Genomic DNA, 25,988 nt, shown 5'->3' on the forward strand with positions numbered 1-25,988 from the left:
TATGTCTGAGTGTTGGAGTGTGCCCCTGGCTAACCATCAATAATAAAAAGCAAGAAAATTGTGCTGTCTGGTTTGCTTAATATAAGGAACATTTACTTTAGATACTTAAGTACATTTTAGTAATTCCATTTACTTTTGATAATTAAGTATATTTAAAATCATATACTTTTAGACTTTTACTCAAGTAATATTTTACTGGGTGACTTTCTCTTTTACTTGAGTCATTTTCTATTAAGTTTTTTAAAACTTTTACTAAAGTATGACAATTGAATAATTTTTCCACCACTGGTTTTCATCTATATTTTTTGTAGCCGTCTATTTACCACCACAAACTGGGACTAAGACCGCACTCAGCGAGTTGTATAAGGCCATAAACAAACAAGAAAATTCTCATCCAGAAGCGGCGCTCCTAGTGTAGAGTGTTTAACACAAAATCTGGGGAGGGGTCAACTGAGTTTAAGACTGCATCATCTGCATATAAATGTATAAAAGAGCTTCCTACTGCCTGAGCTATGTAAATTGAGAAGAGCGTGGGCCTAGGATCGAGCCTTGAGGTATGTAGATGTTCTGACATTATACACTGCACTCTTTGAGAGAGGTCAAATCAAATCAAATCACATTTTATTTGTCACATACACATGGTTAGCAGATGTTAATGCGAGTGTAGCGAAATGCTTGTGCTTCTAGTTCCGACAATGCAGTAATAACCAACGAGTAATCTAACCTAACAATTCCACAACTACTACCTTATACACACAAGTGTAGGTGTAGGTGTTCGCAAACCAGGCCAAAGACCCCTCAGAGACACCAATACTCCTTGTTCGGCACACAATAATGGAATGGTCTACAGTATCAAAATCTTTGGCCAAGTCATTAAAAATAGCAGCAAAACATTGCTTAGAATAAAGGGCAATGGTGACATCATTGAGGACATTTAAGGTTGCAGTGACACATCCATAACCTGAGCAGAAACCAGATTGCATACCAGAGAGAATACTATAGACATAAAAAAAGCCAGTCAGTTGATTATTGAAAAGTTTTTCCAACATTTTTGATAAACAGGGCAAAATAGAAATAGGCCTATAACAGTTAGGATCAGCTTGATCTCCCCCTTTAAATAAAGGACGAACAGTGACTGCCTTCCAAGCAATGGGAACCCCCCAGAGAGAAGAGCCAGGTTAAGAAGGTCAGAGATAGGCTTGGCGATTATAGGGGCAGCAACCTTAAAGAGGAAAGGGTCTAAACCATCTGACCCAGATGTTTTTTGGGGGGTCAAGTTTAAGGAGCTCCTTTAGCACCTCGGACTCAGTGACCGCCTGCAGGGAGAAACTTTGTAGCGGAGCAGGGGAAAAAGAGGGAGGAGCATCGGGGTTTGTCACATTAGAAGAGTGGGAGATGAGGAAATGTTGGACAGGCAAGGGGGCATGGCTGAGTAAAATAGGAATCCTGACAATGAAGTGGTGATTTAAAAGCTCAGCCATGTGCTTCATGTCAGTAACAACAACATCATCAACTTTAAGGGACATGGGCAGCTATAAGGAGGAGGGTTTATTCTCCAGGTCTTCTACTGTTTTCCAGAACTTCTTTGGATTAGACCCCCAGAGAGAGAACTGCTCCTTAAAGTCACTAACTTTGGCCTTCCGGATAGCCCAAGTGCACTTATTTCTCATTTGCTTGAACGAGAGCCAGTCAGACTGAGTATGCGTGTGCCGAGCATTTCGAGAATTTGCAATTCTTGAGGTGGAGTAACTCTGCAAGAACACGGTCGAACCAAGGGCTGAAGCTGTTTTTAATTCTCATGTTCTTTATGGGGGTGTGTTTGTTAACAATATCACTGAAAATATCCAAAAATAATTTACAGAGGCTAGGTCATGAAGGAAGGCTTGCTCATTTAAAAAACATTGCAAGCGTCTGGGACAAATCAGGACAGGTCGTTTCAGCCATTATGAACACAGGCTGTAAAACAGTGATCACTAAGGTCATTACAGAAAATACCAGACTGATACCTATCAGGATTATTTGTGAGGATAACATCGAGGAGAGTAGCCTTTTCTTGGTGTTTGGAGTCGTACCTTGGTATTAATCTGAGAAAGATTTAGGGAGTCCCATTGCTTTAGGACTTGGTCAGGTGGTTTAAGCATGTCCCGGTGTAGGTTACCTAGCAGGACAAATTCAGGCATAGTGTAAGGGGCCAGGAGAGAGCTTAGGGCAGGTAGGGTACAGGCCGGTGCTGATGGAGGACAATAACACCCAGCAACATCAACAAAGAGCTTTTTTAAAGTTTAATGCTTAAAACCAACAAATCAAATTGTTTCGGGACAGACTTGAAGAGTCTGAAGGAGACAACTGAGCACTGAAGGTGATCCTTGGTAAAGATTGCCACTCCCCCACCTTTGGAAGATCTGTCTTGCCGAAAAAGGTTATAACCAGAAAGGTTTAACATCAGTATTCAAAACACTCTTTCTTAATAACCACGTCTCAGTAATGATCAACACATCTGGATTGTAGCTGTGAACCCACACTTTCAATTTATCCATTTTAGGTAATAAGCTTCTAGTGTTAACGTGCAGAAAACCCAGGGTTTTACGAGAGCAGAAATTAGTGAAACAGATATCAGAGCACGAATCAGAATTGAAGTTAGCAACAGAAGATGAGGCCAGGGTGTACTTGCACATTTCCAGATATCATCAACAGTAATACAATCAATGCACGGCAGAGGACAGGGAGAGCTCTGCAGTGTTGATTTATGACATTTGAATGTGCATTAGATGGCAACAAGATCATATTATACAGCAATTTCATCAGGTAACATGAATACAAAGCTGGCGAGAGGTGGATAGAAGAGGCCAAGAGTCCGTGTAACCAATATAGAGTCACCGGCTCTGACGCTCGTCGGATATGGCAGGACTTGCAAACTATAACGGACTACAAAGGGAAATCCAGCCATGAGCTGCCCAGTGACGCGAGCCTACCAGACGGGCTAAATGCCTTTTTTGCTCACTTCGAGGCAAGCAACACTGAAGCATGCATGAGAGCACCAGCTGTTGTGATCACACACGACTGTGTGATCACGCTCTCTGTAGTTGATGTGAGCAAGAACATTCACAACAACGCAGGACCAGAGGGATTACCAGCACGTGTACTCAGAGCATGCGTGGACCAATTGGCAAGTGTCTTCCCTGACATTTTCAACCTCTCCCTGACCGAGTCTGTAATACCTACATGTTTCAAGCAGACCACCATATTCCCTGTGCCCAAGGAAGTGAAGGTAACCTGTCTAAATGACTACCGCCCCGTAGCACTCACGTCGGTAGCCATGAAGTACTTTGAAAGGCTGGGCTTGCCTCACATCAACACCATCATCCCAGAAACCCTAGACCCACTACAATTCGCAAACCGCGCCAACAGTTCCACAGATGATGCAATCTCAATCGCACTCCACACTGCCCTTTCCCAGATGCTGGACTTCCTGGTGGGCCGCCCCCAGGTGGTAAGGGTAGGCAACAACACATCTGCCATGCTTATCCTCAACACGGGGGCCTCTCAGGGTGCGTGCTTAGTCCCCTCCTGTACTCCCTGTTCACCCACGACTGCATGGCCAAGCACGACTCCAAAACCATCATTAAGTTTGCAGACGACACAACGGTGGTAGGCCTGATCATCGACAACGACGAGACAGCCTCGTTGTCAGAGACCTGGCAGTGTGGTGCCAGGTTAACAACCTCCGATGAGACAGCCTCGGAGGTCAGAGACCTGGCAGTGTGGTGCCAGGATAACAACCTCCCTTAACGTGAGCAAGACAAAGATGATGATCATGAACTACAGGAAAAGGAAGACCAAACACGCCCCCATTGACATCAACGGTGCTGTAGTAGAGCAGGCCGAGAGTTTCAAGTTCCTTGGTGTCCACATCACCAACAAACTATCATGGTCCAAACACATCAAGAAAGTCATGAAGAGGGCACAACAAAACCATCACAAATGTTTACAGATGCACAATTGAAAGCATCCTGTTGGGCTGTATCACCGCCTGGTACGGCAAATGCACCGCCCACAACCGCAAGGCTCTCCAGGGGGTAGTGCAGTCTGCCCAACGCATTACCGGAGGCAAGCTAGGACACCTACAGCACCCGATGTCACAGGTAGGCCAAAAAGATCATCAAGGACATTAACCACCCGAGCCACTGCCTGTTCACCCGCTATCATCCAGAAGGCGAGGTCAGTACAGGTGCATCAAAGCTGGGACCGAGAAACTGAAAAACAGCTTTTATCTCAAGGCCAACAGACTGTTAAACTTCCATCACTAGCACATTAAAGGCTGATCCCTATAGGCATATACTAGGAATTACTGGCCACTTTAAGGAATTGGAACAGTAGTCACTTTAATAATGTTTATATATCTGGCATGACACATCTCATATGTATATACTGTATTCTATACTATTCTACGGTATCTTAGTCACTTAATAATGTTTACATATCTTGCATTGCTCATCTCAAATGTGTATACTGTATTCTATACTATTCTACGGTATCTTTGTCACTTAATGTTTACATATCTGGCAATACTCATCTCATGTGCATATACTGTTTTCTATACTATTCTATGGTATCTCATTCACCTAATAATGTTTACATAACTTGCATTACTCATCTCATATGTATATACTGTTTTCTATACCATTCTACTGTATCTTAGTCCGTTCTGCTCTGACATCGCTCATCCATATGTATATAGTCTTAATTCATTCCCACTTAGATTTGTGTGTATTGGGTATATGTTGTGTAATTTGTTAGATATTACTTGTTAGATATTACTGCACTGTCGGCGCTAGAAGCACAAGCATTTCGCTACACCCGCAATAACATCTGCTAATCACGTGTATGTGACCAATAACATTTGATATGATTAGATCAGATTTTTCCACCTCAGGAGACTGAAAAGATTTGGCATGGGTCCCCAGATCCTCAAAAAGTTATACAGCCGCACCATCAAGAGCATCCTGACTGGTTGCATTCACCGCCTGGTATGGCGGTGAGTAAGCATTTCATGGTGGTCTACACTTGTTGCATTCGGCGCATGTGACAAGTAAATGTGATTTGATTTGAATTATGGCCTTGATTATGATGAAGCAGCTTGACAGGAGGTTGGTGGCACCTTAATTGGGGAGAACGGACTTGTGGTAATTGCTGGAGCAGAATCAGTCTAGTGGTATCAAATACATCAAACATTGTTTCCATGTGTTTGATGGTATTCCATTTCCTCCGTTCCAGCCATTATTATGAGCCGTCCTCCCCTCAGTAGCCGGCTATATAGCGGCTATATGACTGAGCTGATTAATGATTAATTTCTACTCATTAGCGGGTAATCCAGGACTCACTTTCTATAATTAGGAACGCTGTAGTTACTTATTGTTAGATAATAGGGACATTTTGATGGTACATGTGTCCAATTAATTCAGTACAAACAATTAAAGCCACAATCTGTCATTTCAACTGCCACAATGTTTAGTAAGTAGAGGGATGGGGGTGTGGTAATGTAACCACTCTCAAATTGATTGCTATGGGTCACTGAGTATAAATCATAACCTGATAGTACAAAGATGTAATGTGCCTTCAAAAAGAAAGTAAAATGTTCCACATTTTGTTGTGTTACAAATTGGGATTAAAATGGATAACTTTTTTTAAATATATTTTTTTTTACAATCTATACAAAATACTCTAATGTCAAAGTGGAAGAAAATAAACTATTAATGAAAAATAAAACACTAATATATCTTCATTAGATAAGTTTTCAACCCCCTGAGTCATTACATATTAGAATCACCTTTGGCATTAGAGCTGTAAGTCTTTTGGAGTAAGTGTCTAAGAGCTTTGCACACCTGGATTGTACAATATTTGCCCAATATTGTTTTTTAAACTCTTTAAGCTCTGTCAAGTTGGTTGTTGATCATTGCCCAGACAGCCATTTTCAAGTCTTGCCATAGATGTTCAAGCCGCTTTAAGTCAAAACTGTAACTAGGCCACTCAGGAACATTCAATGTCGTCTTAGTAAGCAACTCCAGTCTATATTTGGCCTTGAGTATTAGGTTAAAGTCCTGCTGAAGGTGGATTTGTCTCCCAGTGTTTGTTGGAAAGCAGACTGAAACAGGTTGTCCTCTAGGATTTTGCCTGTGCTTAACTCTATTCTGTTTATTTTTATGGTTAAAAAAAAAACATAGACCTTGCCGATGATGAGCATATCCATAGCATGATGCAACCACCACTATGTTTGAAAATATGAAAAGTAATATTCATTGATGTGTTGGATTTGACCCAAACATAATGCGTTGTACTCAGTACAAAAAGTAAATTTCTTTGCGACTTTTTTTGCAGGATTACTTTAGTGCTTTGTTGCAAACATATGCATGTTTTGGAATATTTTTTATTTTGTACAGTCTTCCTTCTTTCACTCTGTCTTTGTGGAGTAACTACAATGTTCTTGATCCATCCTCAGTTTTCTCCTATCACAGCCATTAAACTCTGTAACTGTTTTAAAATCACCATTCGGTCTCATGGTGAAATCCCTGAGCAGTTTCTTTCCTCTCCGGCAACTGAGTTAGGAACGACACCTGTATCTTTGTAGTGACTGGGTGTAATGAAACACCTTCCAAAGCGTAATTAATAACTCCACCATGCTCAAAGGGATATTCAGTGTCTGTTTTTTACCCATCTACCAATAGATGCCCTTCTTTGCGATGCATTGGAAAACCTCCTTGGTCTGTGTGAATTTTTTCAAAAATCTAAATTTCACTTTGACATTGTGGGTTATTGTGTGTAGATCAGTGGCACAAAATCAAAATTGAATACATTTTAAATTCAGGCTGTAGCAAAAAAATGTGGAGAAAAAAAATTAAGGTGTGTGAATACTTTCGGAAGGCACTTTCTGAATATTCAAATGAAAACAAAAACACTAGAACAAGCAACCCCCCCCCCTCCCCCCACCCCTGTACCGACCTTGTTCATTGAGCTGAACATAGGTGCTGAAGACGCATAATGAATTTCCTCCCTGTGTTAAAGTTATGACCTCGATTCCTCGTTTTTTTCCCCTTCTCTCTGGTTCTTCGCTGATCTATTTTTAAAGCACTTCAGGGACAGTCCAAACCAGCTGCCACACATTTGGACAGGCAGTCTTGGGAGATTTCTCACCCTATCTCATCTATCTTCTGCCATCACTCTCGACTCAGGTTCCCTGTTTCTTTATCAAATGTGCTTGAAGAAACACGGCCATTCTGGGTAATGAGCGGGATAACAAAATACAGACTGACCCAATAACTATTTTGCTCTCTGTTGCTATTATGCATTACATCCTGTTCCACTGAAATTAAAGTTTTACTCTTGATAAATGAAAATGATTACCCCTATGTCCCTAATGTACCGTATATTCTAATAGGCAATGTATGAACACAAAATATATTATAATTTGACTAACAGGTCTATTTTCATGCATTAATAATGATCCGGTGCCCATTACCTTATTAAAATACACATGCTCAATCATCATGCTTCATTACTTTGCCAGCTGAAATATGCAGAGGTACACTACATGACCAAAATTATGTGGAAACCTGCTCGTCAAACATCTCATTGCAAAATCATGGGCATTAAAATGGAGTTGATCCCCCTTTACTGCTATAACAGCCTCCACTCTTCTGGGAAGGCTTTCCACTAGATGTTGGAACATTGCTGCGGGGACTTGCTTCCATTGAGCCGCAAGAGCATTAGTGAGGTTAGGCACTGATGTTGGGCGATTAGGCCTGGCTCGCAGTCTGCATTCCAATTCATTCCAAAAGTGTTCGATGGAGTTGAGGTCAGGGCTCTGTGCACACCAGTCAAGTTCTTCCACACCGGTCTCGACAAACCATTTCTGTATGGACCTTGCTTTGTGCACAGGGGCATTGTCATGCTGAAACAGGAAAGGGCCTTCCCCAAACTGTTGCCACAAAGTTGGAAGCATAGAATCGTCTAGAATGTCATTGATGCTGTAGCTTTAAGATTTCTCTTCACTGGAACTAAGGAGCCTGAACCATGAAAAACAGCCCCAGACCAGTATTTGTCCTCCACCAAACTTTACAGTCGCACTATTAATTTGTTCTGTGAGCTTGTGTGGCCTACCACTTCGCAGCTGAGACATTGTTTCTCCTAGATGTTTCCACTTCACAATAACAGCACTTACAGTTGCCCGGGGCAGCTCTAGCAGGGCAGAAATGACTTTTTGGAAAGGTGGTATCCTATGACGGTGCCACGTTTAAAGTCAATGAGCTCTTCAGTAAGGCCATTCTACTGCCAATGTTTGTCTATGGAGATTGACTGGCTGTGTGCTCGATTTTATACACCTGTCATCAACAGGTGTGGCTGAAATTAATGAATCCACTCATTTGAAGGGGTGTCCACATACTCAATCACATTTTAGACTTCCATGTTTGTTTGTTGTGACAAAAATTAGGTCAACATATTTCAGCGACACTGAAACAAATACTATGGTCAAATCCTGCAATGTTTATCTAATGTTGTACGTCAGGCATGGGTATGTTTTGGGATTATGTACATATTTTTGAGAAAACGAGAGCCAACCTCACGCAACCTATGGTATATAAAATAGCTTTTGAAATTAGATTGGGTGAGTTGACTGAGAATACATTCTCATTTGCAACAACGACCTGGGGAAGGTTACAAGACATAGGCTTAGTTACATACAAGATCTAAGCAAGCAAAAAAACACAACACAATACAAAATAAAAAAATCTTAAGATCTAATCATAGAAATATAAAAAACAAACGCATTATTCCTTAAAAAGGTCCTCACATAGCTGTCTGACTGCATCAGAGGCACCAATTCATGACATTTAAACCATTCCACAAGCAACGTGCAAAATAGATAAAGACAGATTTACCCAACTCTGTCGAGATCGAAGGAACCTCTAGAGTTTACCGTTCCTGAGATCTTGTCTGATAGCTTGTATCTCTATAGGTTACCAGAGAAGTCAGGTAGGGTGGTAGTTTACACAAGAGGGCTTTATAGACAAAAAGAGCTCAATGCATAGATCTGCGAGACTTCGAATAGGGCCAGCCTACTTTCTCATACAGAGTACATTGATGTGTGCTGAACCTACAGCCCGTAATGAAGCATTATGCACTATTATATACAGTGTCCAGTGGCTTCAATACGGTGGCAGCTGCATTTATATAAATTATATTGCCATAGTCTAAAATCGGAATGAATATCGACTGAATTATTTGTTTTCTGCTATTTACCGTAAGGTACAGTCTATTCCTGTAAAAGAAGCCAATTTTTATACTTAACTTTTTAACAACTCATCAACATGTGTTTTGAATGAAAGCCTATTGTCAATCGGGATGCCCAGATATTTATACTTCGTTTAACTTGCATTAAACACTAACTTCAGTTCAACAAAGGCCCTCTGCAGGGCAATAAAGACAGACTGAAAGATCCGAAAGAGCCTGGTCAGCCGTGGGGGCAATAGCATACACAAAAGTATCGTCTGCATACAGGTGAAGGTTGAACGCTTTTACAGATGAACCAATATTGTTCATATAAATCGTGAAAAGAACCAACCAAGACTTTAACCTTGTGGGACACCTTCTGTTATGTCCACAAAACACGATTTAACACCATCAGTAAATACACGGTGTTCTGTCCTATGAATAATTTTCAAACCAGAAACATGCAGCCTGGTTCAGGCCAATTATTGGAAGTCTCTGAATAAGTGATGAGTGACCCACAGTGTTGAAAGCCTTAGACAGGTCAATAAAAAGGGCCGCACAATGTTTCTTCCTATCCAAACAATTAAAAACGTAATTTAGCAGAAGCAGATATGGTGGTGTACATTTAGAATACATCTTATGGTTAAAAAGGATCTAAGTTGAGTATTTACCAAGGATTCTAAAATGTTTGCTAGGGAAAAGGGCTGGTAATTATTTTGGTCACAAGGGTCACCACTTATGTGAAGGGGTATATGTGCTGCCTTCCAGACCGTGGGGATGATACCAGAAGTAATCGTAAGGGTACAAATATGTGTTAAAGATTCTGCAATCAGAGCAGCAGAAAGCTGCAGCAAGAAGGGATCACGTAAATCTGCCTCAGTTTTTACATCAATCTTCAGCAAGGCATATAGCACATGACAAGTAGAAAGTTGTTGAAATGAAAACAAAGATTCACCAGAAGTTGCCTGATCCTCCATCAAGCCAACCGGGGGCTGGGAGAGGGAGGAGCCATCTACTGACTGACCAGGGTCAGCTAAACCAACATTTCTTTCAAATTAAAATTGTACTGATATAAAATCATGATTAAAAGCATCACTTATTTAATTTTTCCCAGTAATGATGCCAGAGTCTGACAGAATTTGCTTAGGCAGGGAAGGAGGGGAATTCCCACGCTTCATTGCATTTACTGTTTTAAAAAATTTGGACGGATCACTAACAGTCAGAAATAGAACCTAGAAAGTAGCTGGATTCAGCTTTCTAAATTGAGGAAGTACATTTATTTCTCAATTGTCTGAAAAGCTGCCAATCGGCTAACAAGTCTCTTTTTTTGTCTTTGCTCAGGCCTGATTTCTCATCATAATGAGATCTGAAAGTTCTATAGAGAATCATGTATTAGCTATATTTGTTACTCTAAGGTGTTTAAAGGGGGCGTTTGTCTCCCTGAGATATAGAAAGAGATGAGAAAATACCTGCTATAAACAAGTAACCAGAAATTCAAACTTTTCGGGAATAGTGACACTTAGGGAACATGATGCTACAAGAGTCAATTTCCCATACAGTACCAGTCAAACGTTTGGACACACCTACTCATTCAAGGGTTTTACTTTGTTTTTACTATTTTCTACATTGTAGAATAATAGTGAAGGCATCAAACTATGAAATAACACATATGGAATCATGTATTAACCAAAAAAAGTGTTAAACAAATGTATTTTTGATTCTTCAAAGTTTTGCATTGACAGCTTTGCACACTCTTGGCATTCTCTCAACCAGCTTCACCTGGAATGCTTTTCCAACAGTTTTGAAAGAGTTCCCTCTTATGTTGGCTGCTTTTCCTTCAATCTGCGGGTCCAACTCATCCCAAACCATCTCAATTGAGTCCTCATCTGAACCGGAGCAGAGGAGGATAGTCTTGGTCCCGTGTGGCTCAGTCCCGTGTGGCTCAGTTGGTAGAGCATGGCGCTTGCAACGCCAGGGTTGTGGGTTCAATTCCCACGGGGGGACCAGGGTTCAATTCCCATGGGGGGACCAGGATGAATATGTATGAACTTTCCAATTTGTAAGTCGCTCTGGATAAGAGCGTCTGCTAAATGACTTAAATGTAAATGTATTGTTTGGATTGTATAATGCACTAAGAAATTGCACCCATTTCTTTACCTTTCAAGCATGAACTTTCAGAGAGAAAACCAAATCAAGGTAATAGCCCATTTTTCCCCCGCCGGTCGGCCCCAAGTCTTTCGACGGCTTGTTTATGTAAAGATGTTATGTATTCTGTTCATGAGATCCAATAAAATATGGTGAACCATCCTCTGTGCCAAAAAAGTAATCCCGACTGTTCAATTCCCTGTAATCCAGCTTCAATGAGGTTGATTTCCCTCCCTGATGCTGTTTCCCCTGTCGGAGTGGCCGCAGATGTTACATAACACTACAGTGTGCATGCAGTGGTCATCCCTGGTCCTTTGATGATGGCTCACTTTGCAGAGTACAGAGCTGGCTCACGTTTAGTAGTGCCTGGTAGGCGGCTGTCAAGAAGGGAAACTTCCATAGAGGAAAGAAATACTGTATTTTCCTCTTACTCGTAATAAAATGAAAGCAAAAAAGGGCACCGATAATGCCACCCTTTTTTCACTTCTTTGATGTAATGTGTGTAAGCATTGTTCTTTTAATAACACCACAGGACTAGGACGCTGTTACACCAGCTACCATCGGTGCTCGTCTGAGCCAGCCAATCCACATGTTTTGTGTGGTATACATCAAAATCACACTGCACCTATCCACATTACATTCCCTATGCTTTTGAAAAAGAACAGCAACATTGGATACACAAAGGCTTAGCAGAGGCCGTTTGCATTCTGACTCTGGATTAGTACTTGTAAGTGCAAATAACTTGTATTGAAATCACACAGTCGGTTCACAACAATTCTTCAGGAATATTTATATTATAATGCCATAAGCCACAACATTTTGGACAGATCTCCTTCAACGATTTGTTTATGTTTTCTTAATTTTAGGCATGAAAGAAGAAAATCATCCAGTGACATGACACTTTATGTTCTGCTTGTTTGTATTTTTATTTATTTTCAAATTGTTTTTGGGATGTTTGTAAATCGGAGCAACCATGATGTCACAATGTAGGCCTGAAATCCAGAACCTGTTTTGTGCTGACATTTCACTCCTCTTACCCCGTGTCATTGCCAAATAGTCTGGCCTTTCTGCAATCTCAACGTTCAATATGCAGCTGGATTTTGTGCACGATCCCTGATTGGTTGTTAAACATAACATAAATAATTCCATGACAATCACTGCACCAAATACCCTAGTTTCAGTCTCCTAACTAGTCTTTCACCTCTGAAGACTAGATACTTCTATGCCAACTTTGGTGTTTTATCTCTGAACACTCAAAGCTTGTTTCTCCACCGACTGTTGGTGGGGAAGTATGGGGTATTAACAACGTTCAGTGGAGACTAGAGATCCTGACCGCCAATGTGTCTAGGCTGAGACATGCCATGTACTGTAGATATCACCACATTCACACCTGACCATTGTTACGGCCCCCATCTCCCTTTATGGTCACAGCCCCCCACCTCTCCCTTTAATGCCCCCCACCACCACCATACACTAATTCTGTCATCAATTCAAGGAAAAGTCACGTGTTTACTATTTAAACATTTAAACATGCTTTTTTTTGGTCAAAAACGAAGAACAAGTGTTCAAAAGTCAGATGATAAAATACAGCATCTTTAATTAAATAAACATTTCAAAAAAATAAGTGTACAAGGAAAGCCAAGAAAAAAATGATCCCAAACCCCCTTCCAAAAAAAGAAGTAATGAAATAACAAATAACTGTCAGCTCATAATGGTGCAATACACATTTATAATAAAAATGCACAATATTAAGACATTTCTCAAAAAAACAATAAGGAGTAAATAGTAAAAAGGGTAATGTTCTGTGTGTGTGTGTGGTGTATACATATATATATATATATATTTAAAAAAAAATATATATATATATATATATTAGTTTGGATACACCTATTCATTCAAGGGTTTTCCTTTATTTTTACTATTTTCTAATTGTGTAGATACCAAACTATGAAATAACACATATGGAATCATTTAGTGACCAAAAAAGTGTTTCCAAATTCGCCTACAGTTTCCAAATTGACCTACAATTTAATTAGGAGCTATGTTTTTCATTTTTGAATGTTGGATGCTTGGGAATATTAAAATTGTAATGTGAGTTCCGCAACCTACAAGACAGGTTGGTTGAGGGATGAGTGGTGACGCTCATGAGGAGTGACGCCACCTGTCGGAAGACAATGCTATTCTCCTCGTTCATTAATGATATGTTTATATTGGAATATTGCAGAAAGGCCAGTCTATTTGGCATGACAACGAGTGGCAAAGGGTGAAATGATAGCGGAAACAAATTGGTACCCAGGCTAGGCCTTTCTCGGCCAATTTGGAAACTGTAGAATGATTTCCCAAAGTCATATCTGCTTCTATTCCATTATGCGCTGTAATTTAAATGCTTCATAATGGATGCATCATAATACTTTTGGTAAAAACCTCAATGATCAAACTATCGCAGGTGTTGGAGGTATAATGTGTCCACTCCCAAATCAACAACTGCATTTCATGGCCTATAGCTGCTCTGTTTTACCCTCTAATCCTTACTAATAAAGCAAGGTTCAAAATATAGACATCAAACGTGAGCTAGTAGATTAGTCAGCCCACACTGGGGAGAGGGAAGTTTGACACATTGCATTTCCAAGAGAAAGACAGTGCCATGATTCCACAGGAATTATGGGAGTTTTTTCAATGCTCCGGAGTTGAGCTTATCAGCGGCATATCCAGACACCAAAAAGCTGAACAGATAAACAGATTTTTGAGGAGGGGGGAATTGCATTGAATCAAATGATTAATTACCAATGATTTACCGCCCGTAAGGGAGGGTGCCACTAGTAACAATATACTTCACTATACTATACTTCACCTCACTTAGCAGATGGTTTTATCTAGAGGGACGTACAGTACAGTAAATGCATACACTTTAAGTATGTTTATGTGATTTGTGCTGGAGTGGACCCACAAGCTTGGCTTTGTTAGCGCCACACGCATACTAACTGATCCACACAGAACCACTGTGAATCAGTGGGCGCCCCAAGTGCTAATGGTGCTAGTTATGTTTCTGTACTCACTTGCCCTCTGAGCCGTAGCTGTTCATGCTGTCTTCAATGGACTCGTGGCTGGCCTGGCGTACAGTGCGGCTGGGCATCTCTACAGCCAGTCCCGTCTCAGTGCTCCTTTGGATCCCCTTTAGCCTTCTACCCTCAGCATCTACAATTCACACAGGGAATAGACATGTTTGGTAAACAGAGGTAACACTTTACTGGCTAACTCTAGAGGTCCCGTTGATCTCTAGAGAATTAAGTAAATCTGCATTCAGTTTTTTGGCGCCCCGTAAATGGAATGATCTGCGGAGCTCTCTGCACCTTGACACTCTGGTGCATCTAGGGCAGTTCAAGCTATTAATGAAGTACCTCATTGTTAAGGAATGTGTTTGTTTCTTAAAGGTCAACTGCCCCTTAGAACCAATCTCTCTGGTTTTAAACAGCCAATGTGGCATTGACATGAGTCAGAAACATTCATTATAGTGTAAAAATGTACTACAACGTGTAAATAGGATCATTTTGTTCATACAGTCAGCCTCGTCCAAAACAGATTTTGGTAACCGACTTACCTGAGGGTTTGGTTTGGATTACAATTATGTCATCAATTTATGCTCCCTTTTGCCTATTAATATGTGGTGGCACCGTGTTTTCTGGGAAAAGCCTGGGAGATTTCGATTTGCATGGCCGCAGAGCTCTCCTTAGGAGGACCAATGGAATGGTTGAAATGGAGCAAACCCCGCCCACCCAGCTTGATTTGCAATGCACATATTGATCGGGAAATAGCTACTCTAGTGAAAATGGGCTTCCGTAAAGTTCAACAATCAGATGGCCAGGATATGGATTACATCCAACGCTAGATACAAGTTCTGCAGGCTGTCAACCGTCAAACTTGAGACTATACGTGGTGTTGTTGGTGATGGTCAGTTGGTTACGCATGTCTTGTGGGGTATGCATGGGTGTCTGAGCTGTGTGCTAGTAGTTTAAAAAGACACCTCGGTACATTCAGCATGTCAACACTTCTTACAAAAACAAGTAGCGATGAAGTCAACCTCTCCTCCACTTTGAGCCATGAGAGATTTACATGCACATTATTAATGTTAGCTCTCCGTGTACATTTAAGGGCCAGCCATGCTGCCCTGTTCTGAGCCAATTGTAATTTTCCACGGTGACTCTTTGTGGCACCTGACCACCCACGACTGATGGTGTGACAAAACTAAGGCCTGTAGGACCTGCCTTGTTGATAGTGTTGTAAAAAGGCAGAGCAGCGCTTCATCATGAACAAACTTCTCCCCATTTTAGCTACTGTTGTATCAACATGTTTTGACTATGATAGTTCCAGGGTTACTCCAAGCAGTTTAGTCACCTCAACTTGCTCAATTTTCATATTATTTATTACAAGATTTAGTGTTGAGTCATCTGCATACATAGACACACTGGCTTTCTCAAAGTTAGTGGCGTGTCATTAGTAAAGATTGAAATTAGTTAAGACCTGGATTATGTTGGAGAGGCTTCTATAAAGAACAACCTCTCTTTATCCACAATATAGCAGGGGGTGTAAAGCCTAACACATACGTTTTCCCAGCAGCAGACTATGAACGATAATGTCAAAACCCACACTGAAGTCGAACAAAACAGCTCCCACAATATTTTTATCATCAATTTCTCTCAGCTAATCATCAGTAATTTGTGTAAGTGCTGTGCTTGTTGAATGCCTTTCCTATAAGCGTGCTGAAAGTCTGTTGTCTGTTGTCTATTTTTAGTTGAATCCTGGAATTTAAACAATAGCAGATGCTATATAGGCCTAAATAGCAATATTGATGATATATGATTGAAAAAGTATGGTTACATTTAATTTGCTCTGTTAAATCTAACCTTTGGAATGACTTCGATAGCAACGGTAAATCTATTAAATGGAGATCTCTCAACAATCAATCTCAGGATTGCACATTGATAATAGTCAGTTATAAATATGAAAGCTAAGCAGTGCTGGGCTTGGTTAAAACCCTGGACGGGAGACCAAGGGGATAGCTATAGACAGATCAGCTCTCCAGTAGAAGGTGCAGCCCAGCCTATTGTTTTCTTGCTTATAGTGGATATTATGTTGAAGATCTGTTGTTTCAAAGGTACAAATTCAACTTATTTTATACTAGGCTATATCAATAATAGGATAATGTTTGCTCCACATACTAGGTCATGAATCACATCCTTGATTTAGCCTCCAACTGCAAACACACTAGCAACATTTAAAAACAGGGCTTTGATTTTTCAAAAGGCAGTATTCCTTAACTCAGAGGGAGCATTTTTCCAAATGGAGTTGTTGATGTACAGCAGTGCAAAACTTTCATTTGGAAATCTACAGAATGCCAGAACTGTTGTACAACAAGTGCCAACCACACAGCCACATTATTTACAGTAAAGGCTCTGCCTGCTAAATGTCATTCATTATATTATGAGACCTCTGTGAACTGGAACAATTCATAGTTATTCCTGTCCACCTGTCCACCAATGCACAACAATGAATTAAGATATAATGTCAAGGTAATAATAATTTGGCTACCTTGTCCTTGTGCAAAGTACTATAGCAAGTTATAGAGACAAAGGTAGATGTTTTTTTCTATTTCCAATTCTCAGTAAATACAGCACATATAATCAGATGTTCACAGTAGTAGCCTCGCCTACCTAACATTTCTCATTCTAAGCAAGATACACTTTTTTATGGAGTGCTCCAACAGGCTTGATAAAAAGTCTTTGACATCATCAATCTATTATTAAGGACAGGAAAATGTCCAATTTTTACAGCCTGATGGAGCAGACAGAGTGCAATATCAGTTTCAGGTCATCCTAGTCTATGCCTCCATGTTAACTTTGTACTGTGCCATTGTCTCACAGCCATGCAGTACAGTCCTGAACACTATAAACACCTTGCCCAAAGATACAGAGAATTGGTCCATAGTCTTCTGTGCAATAATCATACTATTGAGATTTGATCATTTGCTGCGTGTAAAATAACTGTGATATCTGTACATGGCCCAGTCTTACATAGCAACTCCAGTAGAGGGTGTCAGGGATTAGGTTTTTAATATTGCTCAGATGTGACCCAGAACATTGCTATTTTCATGCTGTTCACTGGGAAATTAAACATAGGCATATTGGGGTTACTCAAAGACTGGTTTCAAATAATTGTGCATTGATACGCATCCTGTCTGCAGGTAACCGAATTCCACTCATTAAGAATGGGAATACAATCATGTTCAGCATTCAAATGCTGAATCTTAGACACATTTTATATACTACCTGTTCATGCTGTCTGAAACCATATCAACCCGAGTGTATTATATAAAAGCAATGAGCAGCATGCTGTCCTAACAACTTCTCTAAAGCTATGTCTGAAAAAGGACATTCCGCAACAAGAATTACGAAAAGGATGTTGTTGCTATGGGAGACCACACCAAAGACATTCTGGAAGTGTGTCCCGTGGCTTTGAAAATGTTTTAACCCTGTTAACATTTTAGAGAAGGATCATTATGTCTTACTTATATTCTCTTAGAGTGTAACACTATTTCACCTTTCCAGCAAGATCCAGCTGAACAATAGTGTTATGCACAGCAGGTAGGACTATAATGGTTCTTGCAAGGTTGAGACAGATGTACAGTACAAATGGAATAAGAATTCATATACCATAGAAAGGGACAATAAACGTTCAATAAACCCTGAACACAGAGACCTGTTCTGTTGCAAATAGTATAATAAATGACTTGCCATTAAAAACAGTGCTGTAACCTGAAGTAAAATACACAGGCTCATTGATTTCTCATCATAAAAAACATTATTGGTACAATTTTATATGTGCTCTAGTCTATGAACATTAAATTATCTGGCAACAGCTCTGTTGGACAGTCCTGCAATCAGCATGTCAATTGCACACTCCCTTAAAAGTTTAAATATCTGTGGCATTGTGTTTTGTGACAAAACTGCACATTTTAGAGTGTCCTTTTATGGTCCCCAGCACAAGGTGCACCTCTGTAGTGATCATGCTGTATAATCAGCTTCTTGATATGCCACACCTGTCAGGATGATGGATTATCTTGGCAAAGGAGAAATGCTCACTAACAGGGATATAAACAAATTTGTGCACAGAATTTGAGAGAAATTCCTGGGATCTTTTATTTCAGCTCATGAAACATGGGACCAACACTTTACATTTAGTGTTTATATTTTTGTTTAGTATAGCAGTAATATAACACATTGATCATGTATACCGTATTTAAATACATTTCCATTCTCTGTAACAAATATACACTAAAAAACAGACTCAGAAAGCAATGCATTTTCAGCTGATTACCTTGTTTTGTCATTTCAACATAGGTTTGTTTTCAAGCATCTGCTTTTTTTTTTTTTACATGAAAAGAGACTTTGTCTTTACTTAGAGGCCTCTAGGAAACCACCAATCTACAATGTTTGCGTATGAAGACAAGAATCGGGACCGTATGACACACATACCTTCCCATCAATGTGAACCAGATTGATAACTTTGGTGTCCAGTCTAATGTAGCACATGCACAAGTAGGTCTCATTACAGAGGTCCCTCGTGTGGGGATATAAATGAAATAGAGCACATTGATTAAGTTGGCTGAATTCATTTAGCACATAAATTTGAAACAGGGAAAGGGAGAGAAGGGGTATTTTTAAAGCACCTGCTGATCACTTTGCTTATTAAATGGTTCACAAGATAGCAGTAGCGGTACATGGGTAAAATCACTGCTGTGAAGCCAAGCCAAGCCTATGTTGTGATAATTGCATTGTTTGCTCTTTAACCCATTCGTTCATACGCCACCATGATATACAATAAGGCCAAGACAAGAAAAAGACAACAGTCACACAGTGGCGGTTTTGTGTTTCATTACAAAACCCGGAGAGCAACATCTGTCCAGTGAAGTCCACAAAGCAAATATCGCATGGTCGAGCAACTTAATGTTTTCGACAGTTTACTAAACACCTACTGATTTAGAACAACGGAGTTACTGCAAGTCAGCACAAAGAACACTGCCGCAGCTATTCCAGCACCATTTCAACTTAAAAATCATCAAATCAACAAGGCTTTATATGCTTAATTTAATACAGTGAAAACAAACTTAAAGATACTGAAAACTATTTAGTCCAATCAATGTTCCTAAATATTATGTGGCTGTCCATGGTACTGATTTACCTGTGTGTGTATGTGTGTGTGTGTGTGTGTGTGTGTGTGTGTGTGTGTGTGTGTGTGTGTGTGTGTGTGTGTGTGTGTGTGTGTGTGTGTGTGTGTGTGTGTGTGTGTGTGTGTGTGTGTGTGTGTGTGTGTGTGTGTGTAGACTACTTGTAGACTAGTTGAACACCAATGCCATCCTCCTCACTTTCAGGTTGGCAAAACGGTCTATGGCTCTGTCATACAGTACACTTTTAGTTTTTGTTGTCATAGGCTACCTAGCTTAAATGCTTGCAAGCCTAACTTCCTCGCATGGGAAACAATGAACCAGCTAAGTTAGCTAGCTAGTTAACATGAGCCTAGGTAGGCTACATCTAGGCTACATATTGAACATATCGTCTCAGGCCAGTGGCACAATATATGATTCAGGCACTTGTGAATTGAAGGAAAATTATCCAAACAGTCTTTTGTCTGCAATGTATTTTTCGTTATGTGTCGGACCCCAGTAAGACTAGCAGTCACTAATAAGGATCCTAATAAAAACATATAAAATATATACATTATTTTATCATCTTTACTTTTTATTTGTCAAATATTTGGGGATATTTGGGGCTTTCCTTGGCATCCTTGAACACACGTCACTGCAAAACAGGCACAGGCCTTGTAAATGCCTGTGGTGTGATAATCCCATTGATTGAAGAAATACATTCTAGTTTTTTAAGTTGACGAAACTGAAAATTGTATTTCTTATCTTCAAAATCTCATGCATCAGAAACAACATGTTTTATCACTATCTCTATCAACATCTGTATCTGCTTCTCCTCCCATAGAGAATGGCTTGCGAAAGGGATATTTTCTAATGTTTTAATATAATTAAATGTACCATTCCTATCACCTGGGGTGTTATCGATCCCAAACCCCAGTCGTCAATGCTCTTTTTAATTCTGATCATTGATTGGGCCATCATATAGCACGTCATTACTCACTCTGCCATTAATGAACCATTAAGCAGGTGATGGATTGGTGGTGCCTGTAACTCATCAATCCCTAATGATTTCAAGGAATGGTCTGCCAGAGATAAGGGTATTGCTGTAGACCACTCTGCCTCTGGGGTGTCTTCTGTGTTAGATGGTTTGATCAGATGACCCAGGTCATGAGGTTTGAAAGTCACTGAACAGAATATGCAATCCTACATCTGATGAAGGATATACACAGGGTTTCAGATGTCTGTGATGAAACAGACTCTGATCCTTTGTTGGGAACTCATCCATACACAATATTACAATTTCCCAACCTGTGCAACTCTATTTTGTTGTAACTTGTCTGACTTGATATAGTCATGCTGGTCAATGGCATCTAAATCAAATACCACAAGTAATAACATCCCATAATACACTAGAAATGAAACTTGACATTGATGTGGAGGATACAGATGCCCTAATAACAATGCTGCAGTAAGGCCAATGGGTTTGGAATGGGCTCATTGTGTTAAGCCCTAAGTAGTCCCATTTTGCAAAGCCGATAAGAGCATGTTATGTAAATGCCTAAAACAAAACAAGCAGCCATCCTAATAGACATCCAAGAGAAACATATGATTTAGGTCTGTCACACAATCCTGGGCCACATTCAGTAGGCAAACGTGGAACATTGCAGATAGAAATGTCATGAATAGGGCCAATATGATTCCTCATTCCACATGTAAGAGAGGCATGTTTGTTCTACATCATATATTTATATCTGAATGTTCCACAGCTCCTGTTATAGGCTAGCTCCGAATGGGGAGGTGTAGCTGTAGCACACATTTGCTTAAAGGTCAGATCAGTGCTTGTTCTGTACAGACCTTGCTTTCATAGAACACATGTTTGTGCATATCCACAGCACTGTATTAGCAGGAACAAAGCACGCAAAGAAAGGAGGACGAGGTGGAGGGGTTGAGGCAGGCAAGCTGCATGAATGGGCTTTACATGGCCAACAAGAGAACATCAATAGATTGCTAACAGGGTTACTTCATCTCATCTATCTCATTTTTGTGTAAATCAAATATGGATTTGCCATTTTTAGAGGATTGCTCTAGGATGAAATCTCATACATAGTGACAGATTATATAAATCATGGAGGGATTATACACTTGATAAAGCCTAAAAAAGTCACATTGCCACTGAGTAACTTCAGATACACATATTTTTTAATTCAAAGTCCATTAGGTGCTAAGGGATATTTACCCCCTACACACACATGACAACTTGACAACTTTAATTCCTCATTGTTTAATACAATGCAGACTGCAAGTGCATGGGTATGGGAACTACATTTCTCGAGACACTCTCTCTCTCTCGTTCTCTCTATTTCTCTCTCTCTCTCAGTCTCAATAATATTTTGAGAGGCAGCATCAAACCAGGCTTGACAGTGAGGGACTGGTAAGAAGCATAGGAAGTTCTGAGATTTTTTTCAATAGATCCCAGTTCCTCTCCTGGAGGCGCTAGAAAACAGGCTTGGCATATAGATCCTCAGTAGTGCGTCAATACGAGTGATAAACACAAACATTTGAAGCAAAAGATGATACTTTAAATACATTGGGAGAAGGTTGTGCGGTGGGTTGGATCTGAAGACACATTTCTTACATGTAGTCCATTATGGGACCCTATGAACACAGCTTAGACACTGACCTTGTGAAAGGTAATAGATACTTGACCTTTGAGGTATTGGTTGAGCTGAGGACCCAATAGAGAGGTATGCAGTCATGCATGCACTTAGCCATCCACCACACTTTGGCCTCATCCAGCAGCAACCCCAACAGCCAGATGAAACCCGACTGTGTGATTTGAGTCAAGTGCAACAGGGCGTGAACTCACAACCTTTCGCACCGTAACATAACATACCCAAGAAGCACCATCAATATCACTGACCCCGAAAAGCCAAGGCATTTCTGTTACCGCAACAACAGTACTTCTAGGTGTCATGAAGGCAGTAGTGATGCACTTAGCTATCTGCTCCATAACCAGAGGCGCCTGAGCAATGGAGCCAATGGAGCAGCTGCACTTCCACTTTCAAAATAAGAGTGCAAATGTATTGTTTTGCAGATTATCATACTCCATTGGGAAATCTGTCATTTTTTTATATTTGTAATGTTTTGAGCTATTCTGTAATACTATAGATATGACAATTTTATATATGATATAAAAATGTACAGATTCCATTTTGCACCCCCTCCCCCAATGGACTCAAGATGAATGGTTTTGAGCACTGGAAAGTTTTGCTTCCCTCCTGTGTGCCACTGTTTTAGTTTAGTTAGAAAGGGGTGGCAGGTAGCCTACTGGTTAGAACGTTGAGCAAGTCACCAAAAAGTTGCTAGGCCGAATCCCCGAGATGACAAGGTAAAAATCTGCCGTTCTGCCCATGAACAAGGTTTTTAACCCACTGTTCCTAGGCCGTCATTGTAAATAAGAATTTGTTCTTAACTGACTTGCCTGGTTAAAAAAAAAGCACTGGTTGCACCACTGGTATTTAAAATGAAAAGGCACCTGCAAAATAAAATGGTTTATACATTTTTTTGTGCTGTTGTTACATTTTTATTGATGGTGTTGGTCCAATGGTGCTGTTACATATAATTTGAGCTGCGTGCACCACCAGCAAATTCATTGTATCGTTTCATTTTGCCTGTTAGAACCAGACAGACTCTGACTCTGAGTAGCCTTCCATCAGCCTATCAAAGGTTGCACCTGAGCAGAAAACTGCCTGTCCGGTAGCTCGCAGGCTGTCAATGAGTAGCTCGCAAGTAGATAGTGATATTAGGCCTAATATTACATAATTAAATCAGTTAAATAATTTTCCTCCCAAGCTGTTTACAGGTATTTAACAGCATTCTGCATTTTTGCCATCTACTGATGATTATTTTCATGATTTTCATGATTATGATGTTTCTTCAGCATTTGTTAACAGATATGTAGCCTACTCACGGTGGTTATTGTTCAAGAGGCCACTATTAAACAGAACGACAATTTAACAATCATTTGAAAATCATTGATAGTAGCCTTGTCCTGCAGGGACTATTCAAACCAGTTTGTTCTCTCTTAAAAAGGCAAGATTCGCAATGTAGGCTACAGTAGAATGATTTTTGTAAAAAAGGTGTGGTTTTAAGAACCAAAATGCAATTAAGTTATGAATGTTCTTTGTTTTTAGTCATCAAATTTGGCCTACACAATAACAAAATATGCAAGCTGTATATGATTAGCTTGTGAAGACATGTTTTAGTATGAAGTAGCTTTAATGAAACAAAAGGTTGGAGAACCCTGCTCTAGCCCAAACTGTTCAAATATGACCCATATTACCGGAGCAACATTTTATTATTTCTATTGCAGATTCATGGGCCGCAAGTTATGGATATTTATATAGTTGCCCCAAAAAATGCTAATTGGATAATAAAAAACGTATAATATCTTTGCAATATTATTTTTATGTGAACATAATCAATTACCAAATTTAAATGCAAAACCACAGTTTGCATTTTCAAGTTGACAGTTCTTGTTCAATGCCCTCACATGTTACACTGCCTTATTTAGAAAGAAAATTGTTAAAAGATAAATCAGTCACATTTGTAATTGTACTGCATTATTGTGACTGCATTATTTGTGACAAAAAAAAGATGACAACTTAATGTACAATTTAAAAAAGTTTTTTCTTAACCTACCATGGACAACATTCTAATTCAAATCCATTTTGGGTAAAACAATATTATTCCTCCCATTTACTATTTAATTTTTTCAATGGCATGCATTATCCTGGCCACATTCTTAATAGTTTGGCCTGTCATAGATCACTGTAAGTGGGATTCTCAGGGGAGGACCAGGATATTTGTGAGAGTCACAGAGTTGGTAGGGTGTCAGACCTGTCAATCGATCACTATGGGTGAGATATTCAGGGAAGGGTGTAGATTAGTAACCTAGTCAAAACACTTTTTCAATATAATTTTTTTGTGGAAAAATCTAAGAAATATTGTTGTGCTCTGTTCATAAATATGGATTCCCCCTGTTAACCCTTTACACTCATGGAAATTGTGCTAAATAAAAATGTTTCTTACAGAAGAAATATGAAATGCATATAGAAAAGATGGCGCTGACAGAGAGGGCTGCCTCGCTTTTAGTCCTTAGGAAACTTTGCAGCATTTTGTTTTTTTATGTATTACAAGCATTTCGCTACACTCACAATAACATCTGCTAACCATGTGTATGTGACCAATAAAATTTGATTTGAAGCATAACCATGGTAGCTATTGAAAGGGAACAGTTTCGAGATTATGGGGACACAACAGTTCACCTGACACAAGACTGAATCCAAACATTGCGCTGTTGATTTGATGTGCATTTCACATTTACTGTACTTTTGTTGGTAGCGAAATCTAAAAGTACTCTGGATACATTTAGTAATATGATAAGAATGTTCCTGGAAAATGTGGGGTAGGTGCAACATAAGACCAAAACATTTCAAGGGGTTGAGTAAGAGGACTAACTGGGGTCTTCAAGTGGCCACACACCTCTCCAATGTGTGTACAGTTCTTAAGTTCCTAAGTAATCCTAGCTGTACCGTTGAGGACATAGAGCAAGCACACGTGTAGCTGTTCTGTTTGGAACACAAGCCTGCATCCCTGCCCTCACACAATTACTGCTGTTGTTTACACAATCCAAAAACGGTCCATGATATATTGCAGTCTGGGTCAGGTGGGCGTAATTTGAAAGGCTTCTATATTGTCAACATGACTATCTGAGTTATAAAATACGATAATAAAGTGATATTAAGGCTTTCACAATTCAATTAATGAAAACAGAAAGGAGTCATGGATGCATTTAGGTGCGTGTGCCATGGCAAATTTTCTTCATAATAGTGATCATAAACGTTGAGTTTTATGATATGGAAATGTGAAGTGCACATCTGGACTCACGGGTGTTTGGCTTGCTTGTGTGACATCAAAGCAGTATTTATTATAATTCTCAACGTCTCATCTTTCGAAATACATGGGGCCCTCTTAATTTATGGCATTTCCCTCACTCAGACAATAAACATTTGCAGAAGTTGCTCAAATAGCGGGAGGGATGGGGGCAACTTCTTGTCATGCGAGGTGCTCAAGTTCAGAATGGCTGTCAGTCAAAACCCATACAGTGTTGTGAAGTGCAGAGCCAGAGCTCTTAACCATGACAAGGTAACTGGGAATATGGCTGAATACAAACAGTGTAGTTATTCCCTCCGTAAGGCAATCAAACAGGCAAAACGTCAGTACAGAGACAAAGTGGAGTCGCAATTCAACGGCTCAGACACAAGGGTCTACAGACAATCACGGACTACCAAGGGAAAACCAGCCATGTCGCGGACACCGA

The 25,988-nt window shown here is 40.0% G+C and overlaps 1 protein-coding gene across 2 annotated transcripts in view; it reads right to left on the minus strand.

The window, feature by feature from the left end:
- rims4 (regulating synaptic membrane exocytosis 4) overlaps window positions 1–25,988 on the minus strand; it is a 43,519-nt gene that overhangs the window by 12,122 nt on the left and 5,409 nt on the right. Inside the window, exons 2-3 of one of the 2 annotated variants that reach the window (XM_039016704.1) lie at window positions 15,488–15,492; window positions 14,466–14,596 (exon numbers count right to left, since the gene is read on the minus strand). In XM_039016704.1, coding sequence (XP_038872632.1) covers window positions 14,466–14,596; window positions 15,488–15,492 — 136 coding nt within the window. Of the gene's footprint in view, window positions 1–14,465; window positions 14,605–15,487; window positions 15,493–25,988 lie in introns of both variants that reach the window. The other variant, XM_039016703.1, reaches the window with a different exon arrangement.

The sequence above is a fragment of the Salvelinus namaycush genome, chromosome 20 (genome assembly GCF_016432855.1).
Source record: "Salvelinus namaycush isolate Seneca chromosome 20, SaNama_1.0, whole genome shotgun sequence".
Classification (NCBI taxonomy): Eukaryota; Metazoa; Chordata; class Actinopteri; order Salmoniformes; family Salmonidae; genus Salvelinus; species Salvelinus namaycush.